General features: G+C 37.6%; 1 protein-coding gene across 2 annotated transcripts; it reads right to left on the reverse strand.

Moving 5' to 3' along the window:
• Positions 1–7,117: 7,117 nt before the first annotated feature.
• LOC141686689 (aspartyl protease family protein 1-like) lies at positions 7,118–10,855 on the reverse strand. Of its 2 annotated transcripts, none has more exons than XM_074491741.1 (10): positions 10,319–10,855; positions 9,881–10,016; positions 9,531–9,766; positions 9,046–9,270; positions 8,824–8,960; positions 8,670–8,724; positions 8,491–8,590; positions 8,357–8,417; positions 7,607–7,678; positions 7,118–7,532 (listed from the first exon to the last, which is right to left on the reverse strand). In XM_074491741.1, the coding sequence occupies exons 1-10, from the start codon at positions 10,681–10,683 to the stop codon at positions 7,261–7,263; spliced, it is 1,659 nt and encodes a 552-aa protein (XP_074347842.1). In that variant the 5' UTR covers positions 10,684–10,855; the 3' UTR covers positions 7,118–7,260. The 2 variants fall into 2 exon arrangements, with proteins under 2 accessions (XP_074347842.1, XP_074347841.1); XM_074491740.1 differs by having other exon boundaries at positions 8,670–8,743; positions 8,825–8,960; positions 10,319–10,851.
• Positions 10,856–13,260: the final 2,405 nt, after the last annotated feature.

Below are 13,260 nucleotides of genomic sequence, written 5' to 3' on the forward strand. Positions count from 1 at the left end.
TCTCGACCTCGAGACTTCTTCTTACCCACCTCAAATCTGCACAAAATCTCGTCCAAAGTCCTATATAGCTCATTATCCATGATATCAAAAATGGACAACCCCTTGAAAATCTCCTTGTCTAAGTCAATTACTTCCTCACCAAAATGATCATCCAACTTAGATAGTTTATAGCTGTCAACCATGTTTATAATGTATATATTTTGTAAGCGATCATTGTTAAAAGCATGGCCCTCCAAGATCTTGCCTTTCCCCTTTCTCCACTTACTATACACGGCATCCACGTTAAGCTTCTCGTCAGCCACACTATTAGACATTTCGACAGGAGCCTCAACCTTCATTGGGACGTGATGCTTCTGTACCATAGACGTATCAGGATAGGGAACCTTTGTGAATACAATCTGCGATTAATACATATAATCAAACAAATGTGTGCGTGAGTAAACGAAATCAAATAGAGGAAGAAAAGATATAAACAGAAGAAAAATCCTCGAGTCCAGTTGAAACTGTCTCCTTAAAGCTATTTCGCCTCTCACCGTATGTGCGAGTCGATAGCCTCCCAGGATAAAACGAGGTAGCGGCGGCGTTACGGATAACGAGCACCTTCAGCGAGCTTGAACGGGTACGAAACTATCACCGAGAGAGAGAGAGTTTTGTGTTTAAGGGCGAATATGTTTTTGGTGTGTCTAACCCTAACGCCTTAGAGGTGTTTATATAGGTGTAGATAGACTTGTGCGCTACTCTTTTCCATAATTAAATATCATTAATTATGGAATCGGTGTAATACTTGCAAGCTACTCTATTCCATAAATAATCTGAAACAGAATCACATTAAATATATCAAGACATACACCATATCAATTAATCTGAAACAAAATCAAATTAATTTGTGCCATAATATTTGAGCCAAATTCTAATGGAAAATAATAATTTCCATTATTAAGAGAATATCATCATATCTCACACATCTTTTAGTCATAATGCTCAAAAATATGACTTACCAATATGGGACTTATACCCATATTTTCCAACAATCCCCCACATGGATGAGATTGGTGATCTTAGTAGCACACACCAAACAGACAGACAGACACGGAGTTTGATTTGGTGATAGTTTCTTCGATCAGATATAGCATACGATAGGTAGAGAATGCTCCTTGAACCTTCGCTCGAGTAAGCATACCGACTTTACTGGTAGACAGTAGACGTGCTTGTCCTTGAACTGTTCGACCGTTTATGTAAACGATGATATACTTATCACTATATCATTTCTGACTCGTTCAGCTCTCATGAGTATGTCCATTTTGGCCATGGAACATCGTCCTGGTTCTGCAGAAGTTTCTAAAGAATTGTGCCTCGCAATTCTCCTTTGAAGCGGCCCCACTTCTCTCCCACATAGGTGATCTTTATCTTATAGAGTAACCCGCGTTTACTCAACTGAATTCCATGCGTTCACTCCTGAGCTCCATGTATTCATCAAAGATCATTAAAAGCTCAAAGCTTAACCTCGTACCTTACGGGTCTCACTGTTTCCTCATCATAGGAACAGGTCAGGGGTTACCCCCACAGTGATTTGGTCATCATGATTTAGTTGTCCCATTGAACCAAGTTCTTGGGATCTCCAGTCAGCAATGGTTGGGTGTCCACCATGATGTCGTTAAGCAATAGGCTTAAGGCCCATCCCTCTCGTTGATTTCTTAACCACTTCACTTGATAACCCTTTGGTTAGTGGATCCGCGATATTATCTTTTGACGGTATATAATCAACAGTGATAATTCTGGTTGAGATCAATTGTCTAATGGAACTGTGTCGTTGTCGTATATGACGAGACTTTCCATTATACATCGTGCTCTGTGCTCTGCCAATAGCGGATTGACTATCACAGTGAATCCCTATTGTAGTTACAGGCTTTGGCCATCTTGGAATATCCTCAAGAAACTGACGTAGATATTCAGCCTCTTCGACGCATTTATCTAGTGCCACAAACTCAGCTTCCATCGTGGAATGAGTTATCACCGTTTGTTTTGAGGATTTCCATGATATTGCCGCTCCAGCTAATATAAACACATAGCCACTCGTAGACTTAAGTGCTTTCTTGCTAGATATCCAATTTGCGTCAGTATATCCTTCTAATACTGTTGGGTATCTGCCATAGTGCAGTCCATAGTCTCGAGTTCCCCTCAAGTACCTTAGTACCCTTATGATCGCTTTCCAGTGATCAGCTCCCGGATTACTCGTAAACCTACTCAACTTGCTAATTGAGTATGTAATGTCTGGTCTTGTACAACTCATGAGGTACATCAGACTACCAATTATCCTCGAGTATTCCAATTGGGAAACAGCTACACCTTTGTTCTTGGATAGGTGCAAAGTCATATCCACAGGTGTCCTAGCTTTCTCAAAGTCATCCTTAAGAAACTTCTCAAGGATCTTGTCAACATAATGTGGTTGACTTAATGCGAGACCCTCTGATGTTTTAGAAATTTGAATTCCCAGAATTACATTTGCTAGTCCCATGTCTTTCATGTCGAATCTTGATTTCAACATGTCCTTGGTAGATTTGATCACTTTATCATTGCTTCCGGCAATAAGTAGATCATCTACATATAGCGTCATCATGACATAGCCATAGTCATTCTCCTTGACATAGCTGTTCTCGTTATCCTTGTAATAGGCACAGCTATCACATTCATTGATTTTGAAGCCATTGGCCAGCACGACCTCATCAAATTTTTCATGCCATTTCATAGGCGCTTGTTTTAAACCATACAATGATTTCACCAATCTACAAACTTTCCTTTCTTGTCCTGGGACAACAAACCCTTCGGGTTGTTCCATATAGATTTCCTCATCTATGTCCCCATTTAGGAAGGCTGTTTTCACATCCATTTGATGTACAGTTAGATTACGCATTGCAGCAATAGCAAACATCATCCTTATGGACGTTATTCTCGTTACAGGAGAATATGTATCAAAGTAATCAAGGCTTTTTTGTTGCTTGTATCCTTTAATTACAAGTCTGGCCTTATACTTATCAATAGTGCCATCAGTTTTCAACTTCTTCTTGAAAACCCACTTGCTACCTAATGGTTTGCAACCAGTTGGCAAGTCCACTAATTCCCAAGTATGATTTTGCATAATTGAATCAACTTCATTCTTGATGGCCTCTTTCCACATAGGCCCATCAGGTGAGGTAACCGCCTCCTTATAAGTTTTTGGGTCACCTTCTTCGAGCAAATAGGTCATAAAATCAGACCCATAGGATTTCTCCGTTCGTCGTCTTTTGCTCCTTCTCACTACCCCCACATTTTCGTCTTCACTTTCGTCACTCTCATTATCGTCATCTACAGACTCATGAGATCGTTTAGACGTCGTAGGTTGTTGGTTTCCTGGATTACAGGGAAACATCGTCTCAAAGAATGAGGCATTCCTTGATTCCATAATGGTATTCTTTTGAATATCAGGAATCTTGGATTCATGAACAAGAAACCGATATGCAGTGCTGTGTGGAGGATATCCGATGAAAATACAATCCACAGTCTTAAGACCTATCTTCACCTTCTTCGGTGTAGGGATCAGTACCTTTGCAAGGCACCCCCACACTTTCAGGTGTTGGTAACTTGGTTTCTTTTTCTTCCACATTTCATAAGGAATTACATCCTTATTCTTGCGCATCGTAATATTTAAAATATTATTTGCGCTTAGGATGGCTTCTCCCCACATCGATTGTGGAAGCCCAGAGCTTAACAACATCGCATTCATCATTTCTTTCAGAGTGCGATTCTTCCTTTCAGCCACACCATTTGACTGAGGGGAGTATGGTGCAGTGACCTCATGGATTATACCATGTTGTGAACAGAATTCTCCAAATGGTTCAACATATTCACCTCCACGATCACTTCGTATCGCTTTGATTTTCTCAGTCTGTTGTGTCTCAACTTCTTCCTTATAGATTTTAAATTTATCTATAGCTTCGTCTTTGCTTTTCAACAAATATACATAGCAGTATTTTGTACAATCATCAATGAATGTAATAAAATACTTGTTTCCTCCTCTTGTTGGAGCGAATTTTAAATCACATATGTCGCTATGTATTAGGTCTAGCACTTTGGTGTTCCTTTCCACACGTTTAAATGATGATCTCGTTAATTTTGCCTCAACACAAGTCGCACACTTATGTTTTGAATCGATAGTAAGTTTAGGTATGTATTCTTTTGCACTTAAACGTCGTAAAGTGTCATAATTTACATGTCCTAATCTAGCATGCCATAAATTAGGAGACTCAAGCAAGTAAGCAGAAGAATTCTTCATTTCATTATCGTCCTTAACGGACATTACATTGAGCTTAAAAAGCCCATCGGTTAAATAACCCTTGCCTACAAACATACCACTCTTAGACAAAATTACTTTATCTGACTCTATTACAATGCGAAAGTCATGCTTACTCAACAGAGAACCAGACACAAGGTTCTTGCGAATATCAGGCACATAAAGTACATTCTTCAAAGTCAGATTCTTCCCAGAGGTCATCTTCAGGATCACCGTGCCTTCACCCTCAATGGTAGAAGTTGTTGAATTCCCAATGTAGAGCTTCTCACCAGCATCAGAAGCTTTGAGGCTAGAGAAAATCGCCTTGTCTGAGCAAACATGCCTAGTAGCACCAGTATCAATCCACCATTCACGTGGATTAGAACCGACCAGGTTCACTTCAGAGACCGTAGCACAGAGGTCTATATCACCCATCTCCTTGGAGATATTCTCTACCATGTTTGCTTCTTTCTTCTTGTTGGGCTTCTTGGGCTTCTTGCAGTCAGAAGACCTATGACCAACTTTATCACAGTTGTAGCACTTTCCCTGAAATTTCGACTTCAAAATCCCTCCTTTGGGTGCCAGCTTTGCCCCTTTACTAGAATTAGTCTTCTTGGGCTTGGAGCTTTGAGCATGCTCCACCATGTTTGCCTTCTCAGTGGCAACATTAACTTTCTTCTCGGACCCTCTGTTGTCTTCTTCAATACGAAGTCTAACAATAAGATCCTCCATAGACATCTCCTTTCGCTTGTGCTTAAGGTAGTTCTTGAAATCTTTCCATCCAGGTGGAAGCTTTTCAATAACAACAGCAACTTGGAAAGACTCACTTATGACCATTCCCTCAGCATGAATGTCATGAATGATCACCTGCAGTTCCTGCACCTGACTGACCACAGTCTTAGAGTCTGCCATCTTATAATCAAGAAAGCGGCCAACAATCCGCTTCTTTGTCCCAGCGTCCTCGGTTTTATACTTATGGTCAAGTGACTCCCATAAGACCTTAGCTGTTGGCTTCGCGCTGTATACTTTATACAACGAGTCAGACAAACAATTTAACACATAGTTCCGACATATGTAGTCGGAGTGCTTCCAAGCATCAGCAGCATACACAGTCTGCATGTTACTCTCAGCAGTGAGCAACAGTGGTTCTTCCTTAAAGAAGCGATCCATATGCAACGTGGTCAAGATAAAAGTGCATCTTTTGTTGCCAATGTTTGAAGTTCGTTCCGTTGAACTTCTCAGGTTTTTCAGCATGTGTAGCAGACACAGTTGGCATAACAGGTGCAGCAGGCACCACAGGTGGAACAGATGGTACGTGCGTCTGTACTACAGGTGTATGCACACCAGTAGGCACCGCAGATATGATCGGAGGAGTGAATCCTGCCGATATCTGTCCAAGAGGAACACTAAATTGTCCAATGACAGTGTGTCCCACAGGCACATGTCCCGAAGGCACATGTCCAACAGGCGTTTGACCCCCATCAGATCGTACGATCCGTGCGTTAGGGTTAATCAGCTGCTGGTGAACCCCATCAGATCCAGTGATCTGTGCGTTGTGATCAGCCGTTATGTTCATCGGATCGTTTACAGTTTGGTTCTCCATCGATCTGTTACTCAATCAAAACAAGCAGATACAGATGTATCAGTCACAGATTTATAAAATAAATAGCTTTAAGATTGTGAATACAATCTGCGATTAATACATATAATCAAACAAATGTGTGCGTGAGTAAACGAAATCAAACGGAGGAAGAAAAGATATAAACAGAAGAAAAATCCTCGAGTCCAGTTGAAACTGTCTCCTTAAAGCTATTTCGCCTCTCACCGTATGTGCGAGTCGATAGCCTCCCAGGATAAAACGAGGTAGCGGCGACGTTACGGATAACGAGCACCTTCAGCGAGTTTTAACGGGTACGAAACTATCACCGAGAGAGAGAGAGTTTTGTGTTTAAAGGCGAATATGTTTTTGGTGTGTCTAACCCTAACGCCTTAGAGGTGTTTATATAGGTGTAGATAGACTTGTGCGCTACTCTTTTCCATAATTAAATATCATTAATAATGGAATCGGTGTAATACTTGCAAGCTACTCTATTCCATTAATAATTTGAAACAGAATCAGATTAAATATATCAAGACATACACCATATCAATTAATCTGAAACAAAATCAAATTAATTTATGCCATAATATTTGAGCCAAATTCTAATGGAAAATAATAATTTCCATTATTAAGAGAATATCATCATATCTCACACATCTTTTAGTCATAATGCTCAAAAATATGACTTACCAATATGGGACTTATACCCATATTTTCCAACAACCTTAACACCAGCCCCACTTAAAGGACGAGCAGAAGAATTATGCAAGTTATCACCATTATTATAATTCACATAGACATTGATATAGTAGTTTGCAGTCACAGCAGGCCCGGGCTCAATCACAATAACAGAAGGATCAATACCTGAAAATTGGGGAGGAGGGTTCACCTGAGGTTCATATATAACCAGACGATTATCAGGCCTCACCATATTAAGAGGGACCGCATCTTCATGAGCCACGACTAAGACATCCATCACATCTTGGCCATACTCCTGTTCTGAAACGACTGAATGCTAGGTGCATCAAAAACCTGACCCAAGCCAAAATTATCTTCTACCTCAATATTATTTTTACCAATTTTTTTTACCATTTAACTCCATTTTTTGACTTTTGCCCGATTCTCTACAAAACTGCTCGTCATGATTTCCCATTAACTGGGAGGAGACCCATGATATACTGATTATTCGGCCGATTTTTGAAACACTACACTCGATATAAATTGTACTATATATAAGATGAACAATAATGTTTATTTACAAAACGACGAGTCATATGCCCTCTTCGCAGATAAGTGTGATATATGAATATGGGACTCACACAAGGCGGAGATAACAATTTAAAAAAAAAAAAAATTAAAAAAAGAGAATGGTCAAATAATGGGCAACCAAAGAACAAAAGACCATGAGAAGTGCGAGTCTAAATGAACTTGAGCGACCAGAATGGTTTGATGGAATGGAAGGTTGTGGTTGAATAGGGGTTGCACTGGTAGAACCAGTTCTATTGCCTGACCTGGCTTCTGGTTCTACACTGGTTGGAGGATTTGTTGCTGGAGTTGTTTTTGCAGGTGGAGGTGCACCTCTCGAAGGGTTGATGGGAAGAGAAGCCGAATTATTGCCATCATAACCTGCAGAAAGATTAAATTTAATCTCAAACGAAACAAATTTCAATGTTCAAAGATCTAAACAGCATTATACTTACAATCGGATGCCTTCCAACCCAAAACCTTTTTTTCACGATCAAATACAATATTGTACCCCGTCATGAAATTCTCTGCATAGAAAAATTATGATTGTTAAAAATATAAAAACAAGAATTTGGCAGGTATAGTCTCAAAGAGTGGAAGACTTTGCCTTCAAAGTTAAAAGAAAATGGAAACTTTGGGAGGCAGTAACATTAATCCAGTTAAATACATACTATACTACCATATGTAGAAAATATTATGACAGATTCTATTGGAAGCCTTGTTCTCATGTTAGATATGCAGTAAATTTCTGTTATGAGTATCCACTCTACTGTAATGCTTTTCCAATACATGTGAATGATCAGATGAGGATGCAGAAACAATGGAATGCAATGTGTGTAAAATATACATACATATGGCACCTCGTGTCAAAAAATATGCTGCAAAGATTGCACCAACTAACAAGACCTATGAGAAACGAGTCCAAAATTCTAGAATCTAAGATGCAACAGTACAGGTCCAGTTTACCTATTCCAGGAAGGTGATCTGTTATTCAAATTCTTCTAAAACTAGTCATTACTATACTAATTAAGCATGTTTCATCTCCCAAAACTTATCACCTTTTGACGAATAACTGTAGAATCATTGTGTCATACATGTTTAAAAATAATAATCATATGCTAACTTGTTTCGGATCTATTTCAACAGCTACACTGCATCAGTCATGGTTCAAGGAGACATCTATATGTTTAGATAGTAACACTTACGTCCAATGATGTCGATATCCTCGCTCTTCACAAGACCTAAACAATATATAATTGCACCTTCCTGTAAAGCATGAGGCCACCGCATAAAATTATTGATTCCAGAAGATAAAACTGCAGAAAATAATAGGTCATACCTGTGTAGAAATATACACAACTGGATCATTCACAAAAATCTGCCCGCCTCCTTTGGTGGTAAGATTCACATTTGCAACTCGGAAGCTATCTTGCTTTGGACTGCACAAAAGAGTCATTCCTTGAGCATCGGGAGAAGAAAAGAAAGACAACATACTATCTGTTTTCAAAATGATTTGACCTTAATGCATAGCAATATTCAAAAGGAAGATCGGAATTAGGTGACACCCGTTTCTCTTGAGCAATAGAATTAAACTGCAAAGTTAATGAGACTGTTAATCATCACATATTAACCAGTACGATGCTATGAAAGTCATGAAAAAAAAAATTACTCACATTCTCAGAAATTATTGTAAATGCTGGGTCGGTTAGGTATGTAAACGAGGTACCAGAGTCAAAGATTGCAGAAAGATTAATATCGGTGACATTTTCTTCCACACTTATATGTGTAATGCTGACATTATAAGTGGGACTGCGAGTTTTTTGGGAGGAAAAAGGTAAAGTTAAATCAGGACAAAGTAAATGAGAATAATAAGAGAAAATAAATGAAAACTTACTTATATTGGTCAATATTAAAAGGCGTTTCTGACTGATCTGAACTGCCTTTATCCCCAAATTTGATTCTTCCAGTTCCATCAGGGCCAAAACACATTGAGAAAGAATCTGCAGCAAGCCCTTCACTAGCTAAAATGCTAGGAACTGATACCTTCTCCATACCTAGTCCAAATAATCCGTTGGGAGCTGCGCCATCCAAAAAAGAACCAGTTTGAACCGTTCCACAGCTTAAAAAGGCAACACAGTAAGTTCAGAAGTAGAACAGAGAGTATAGCTGCATACTTATACCATTACAAATCTATTATGTGGCACGGCTTAGAAATTTGTCTAATAAAACAAGAAAGTGAGAGCATCTAAATCAACCAAAATAAAGTATCAAAAAATCCAATTCGGTATGACGATAATACAACACATATCAACTATAAATTCTCTTTAGTATATAATCGGTTAATATAACCTGAATCTTTCCATACAAGAACATACATACCCAAATTTAATATTTGCCTTAACAGCTTTTTGTTGATTATCATCCGTATTCAAGTGCAAAACATCTTCCACCAAGAATCCAGTAGATGATGTATTGCTCGAAAGGTATCGAACTTGGTAAGGACAAGTATCACTTGCAGCAGAGCATCGGCTCTTTTTTGCACAAAGGTCATTGTCACAAAGGACTGATGTGCTAGTTGAGGATGTATTAGGGCTGTAGATGTTGAACTCGATTTGCTGTTTAACAAACACAAACAAAGAACGTCATCCTTGTAATACCAAAGAAATTTATATACACTGTTATCATGATACTACATCACGAAAAGGAAAGGTGAAAATTTAATCACATACTCGCCCAGAACTTGTCTTCAAGTCGCGAACACAACTGACACAATCACAGGGTAACCAGAACAGGTCACTTCCAGTATCAAGTGCCACCAAAAACCATACACTAGGTGTGCCCACAGACACATTTGCATAATGTAAGCTGGAAAAGTGCTGAGAACATATTAATAACTAGAAAGACGGAATCAACAAAAAGAAATCAGAGTTAAATACCAAAATAAAGAGCTCTACAATCCGCACTTTGTTCTTAAAAAAATAGAAACATAGTATTTATTACCAATTAAGTAATCCTAAAGGTATGAATAGGTTTGTAAACAATGTTTAGTAAAGTTAATTACACGGAATGAGTGAAACATGTGTAGTAGATTTGTAATAAGCAACATTAAAGACAAGTGTTCCTGAAAAATCGAATAAAAGAAGAGGGAGGGAGGGGGCGTAGCTTACAATCCCAGAGAACTCAAGCGATAAGTCTCATTCCCATCAACAAAACTAAGGAGTTGAGGATTCTGAGCCAAGTGTCTACGGCGAGTAACAGAATCACGGTGAGCCATGGCAGCATAATAATCAAAACTACCCTTTTCAGGCCACGCATCAAAATCAAGAATCCCTTTAAGAGAATCAGAGTATCTATGATGTATATCATACCCATATGTCCCAAAAGCTTCTGCACTACTTTTCCAGCTCAATATTACCCCAATAATAATCATCAATACATCCATCTGGGATTGCCTTTGACTTTGTGTGTTTGTATGTATGTATATATTGGAGGGGAAGCTGTAGCATAATAATATATATGTACAGGTGTGCATGCTTAGTATATATCATCAGTATGAAATGTAAGGGAAAGAAAGGTAGACAAAAAGATTAAGTAAACAAAAGGATGAGTTCACACACACCAAACAGGAGGAGACGTGGTTAATGTTGTTTCAAACATACATATTTCACATTTTAATATCAAACCTTTTCTAAATGCAAAGTCATGACAGTATGCTATATACAAGCATTACAGAGGCCTGTATATTAATTGATTATTATAACAAATAATATAATACATATCTAAAGTGGTTGGTTGTGTTAGAATCTTGATCCAGTCAAAAAAATATAGTCTTAGAAGTCTATATTCTGTATCACCTCAACTTGATAGTTGATTATATTAGTATTAAAGTCTATACTATCAAAACGCATTAGGCGCCGAGTATTAGTCCTAGTATTTCACCAGACTTGCGTACTACAAACAGACGGAACATCTCCGATTTGGCATGTAGACTAATGCAAATTCTGACAGGCTCCGGAAAGTTTATTCAACAAGGTAAAAATGATATTTCTAAAAATATATATATATACTTTCCCTAAAATGTTAAAGATTTTGGAAAAAAATGGTAAATAACATATCCCATAAAATGTCAATTATTTTGGAAATATTTTATTGGCCAAGCCTTAAGCACGATGTAGCAGTTGTAGACTTGTAGTTGCACAGTGTCAAACATGTTAAATAGCTAAAGGAACAAGAAAGAGTATAGGATTGTATATGCCTCTTCCGATTCCAGATGGATCGTGGAAAGACTTAAGTAAGGATTTAGTAGTTGATTTGCCAAAAACATTCCGAGGATTGTGATTGTGATTGTGTTGGCATGCAGCCTAATAACCTAGTTCATTTGGTTCCCTTGCCTAATAACCTACTGCAGATTTGGAGGCCTTTGCTATATAAATTCAGCAGATTCATGCTTATTTGCGTCAGACAAATTGCCACGAGTAACACTGGTTATAAAAGACAACCAGATTTGCATTGCAGACATACTGAATTCGAAGTGGTAGATTAAGTTATGGTGTGTATAAGGCCTAATATTTTTCCAAATAGCAAATATAAGAAGCTTCGGTACAGGTGTGTCGGGCCAGATCAAATCACTCAAAAGATTAATGCAAATGCGTATGTTACGGATCTGCCAAGTGATACCGGAATTAGCAAGATCTTTAATGATGAAGATTCTAGTCTTTACCATGGACATATAACAGATTCAGCAGTTGATTCAGTTCTTCCTGCCCATTTACCACAAACTACAAATGATCAAAGACCGGATTAAAGATATTGTAGACACAAGACAACCATCTTACAACTCGTAATGGTCGCTATCAAAAATATTTTGTCATATTGAAGCTAAGGACCAATAAACACAACCGCTAAACACTAAATGCATATTACATTTCTAATGCCCATTTCATATGCCATAGCTTCAAAGTACCGGTACTTGGGAGGAAAATAAGATAAGCAGAAACTATAAAAAGTAGTAAATATGTTAATGCTTTATTCACGGGCAAAAGTTGAGATGAGTGGTGGCATTTGAATCTTATTATAGCGGGACTACAGCGACTCATTGTTGAAAGCCATTGGCAACAACACGTGCTCGCTCGACAATAGATAAACACTACCATCAGTTTAATACATTATACATTTATACCAAAATTTTATTTCCATCATACAATAATTTGAACCGTATTGGGGTATGAGATCTCAGGTACAGAACTAGACGCAACTGAATGGAAAGGGATAACGACAGCGACTTTGATTGGTACTTATCACTAGACATTGGATGAGGAATCCAGTAAGGAAATGTATGAAAGCAACAGGGAGAGAAACACCATTTATGGTTTTCAAGAGTGCGATGTTCAGATGATTTGAAAATTTAAGAGATAGTGTGCCGCTCTATGAACACTATTCATGGTATGTAACTTGATAAACCATGATATTCTTCTCCACATGATAGACCATATTTGCAACTTCTCAGAAAAAATGCTCAATTTTTTTGGTTGTATTTAAAGGTTGTACCTGGTTATGGCAGGTTGTAAAATCGTATTTTTGTAAAAAAAAATTAAAATTCATATTTTTATAACTTAATATTTTAAAAAATCATAATTTTGCAAAAAAAAAATTTAGAAAAACGTATTTTTGAAAAAATCTCTATTTTATATCATGTAATAAAATATATTTATAGTATAGAATAAACTGTAATCTATTTCAATTATATTCACAAAAATAAATATATTACATAACGTGTTTTAAATCATCTGTGCATTTCTTTTAAATAATATATTATAAAAAAAAATTCTTGATATTTTTAAAATAAATTAATTATTAAATATCGTGATGGGGCGGGATGGAGACTAAGATTTTTTCCATAGGGAACTTACCTCATATGCAACTTCTCTGACAAAATACTCGATTTTTTTTTTGTTGTATTTGAGGTTGCACCTGATTACGGCAGGTTGTAAAATTGTATTTTTGTAAATTTCAGAGATAAATTTTTTTATACAGGATGGGTATAGGAATTGCAATCTCCACCTATTTGAGAAGAGAAACCCAGATATTTTAAATTTTGGAAGTTGAAATT

This window comes from Apium graveolens, chromosome 9, assembly GCF_009905375.1.
Source record: "Apium graveolens cultivar Ventura chromosome 9, ASM990537v1, whole genome shotgun sequence".
Lineage (NCBI taxonomy): Eukaryota > Viridiplantae > Streptophyta > Magnoliopsida > Apiales > Apiaceae > Apium > Apium graveolens.

Excerpts from the sequence above, each read along its gene's own strand:
- LOC141686689 (XM_074491740.1), bottom strand. The coding sequence starts at position 10,683 with ATGCACACCTGTACATATATATTATTATGCTACAGCTTCCCCTCCAAT. Across the intron at positions 8,961-9,045 it reads TTTAATATTGACCAATATAA|TCCCACTTATAATGTCAGCA; the intron begins GTAAGTTTTCAT and ends AAAAACTCGCAG. Across the intron at positions 7,533-7,606 it reads GGGTTGGAAGGCATCCGATT|GTTATGATGGCAATAATTCG; the intron begins GTAAGTATAATG and ends ATCTTTCTGCAG.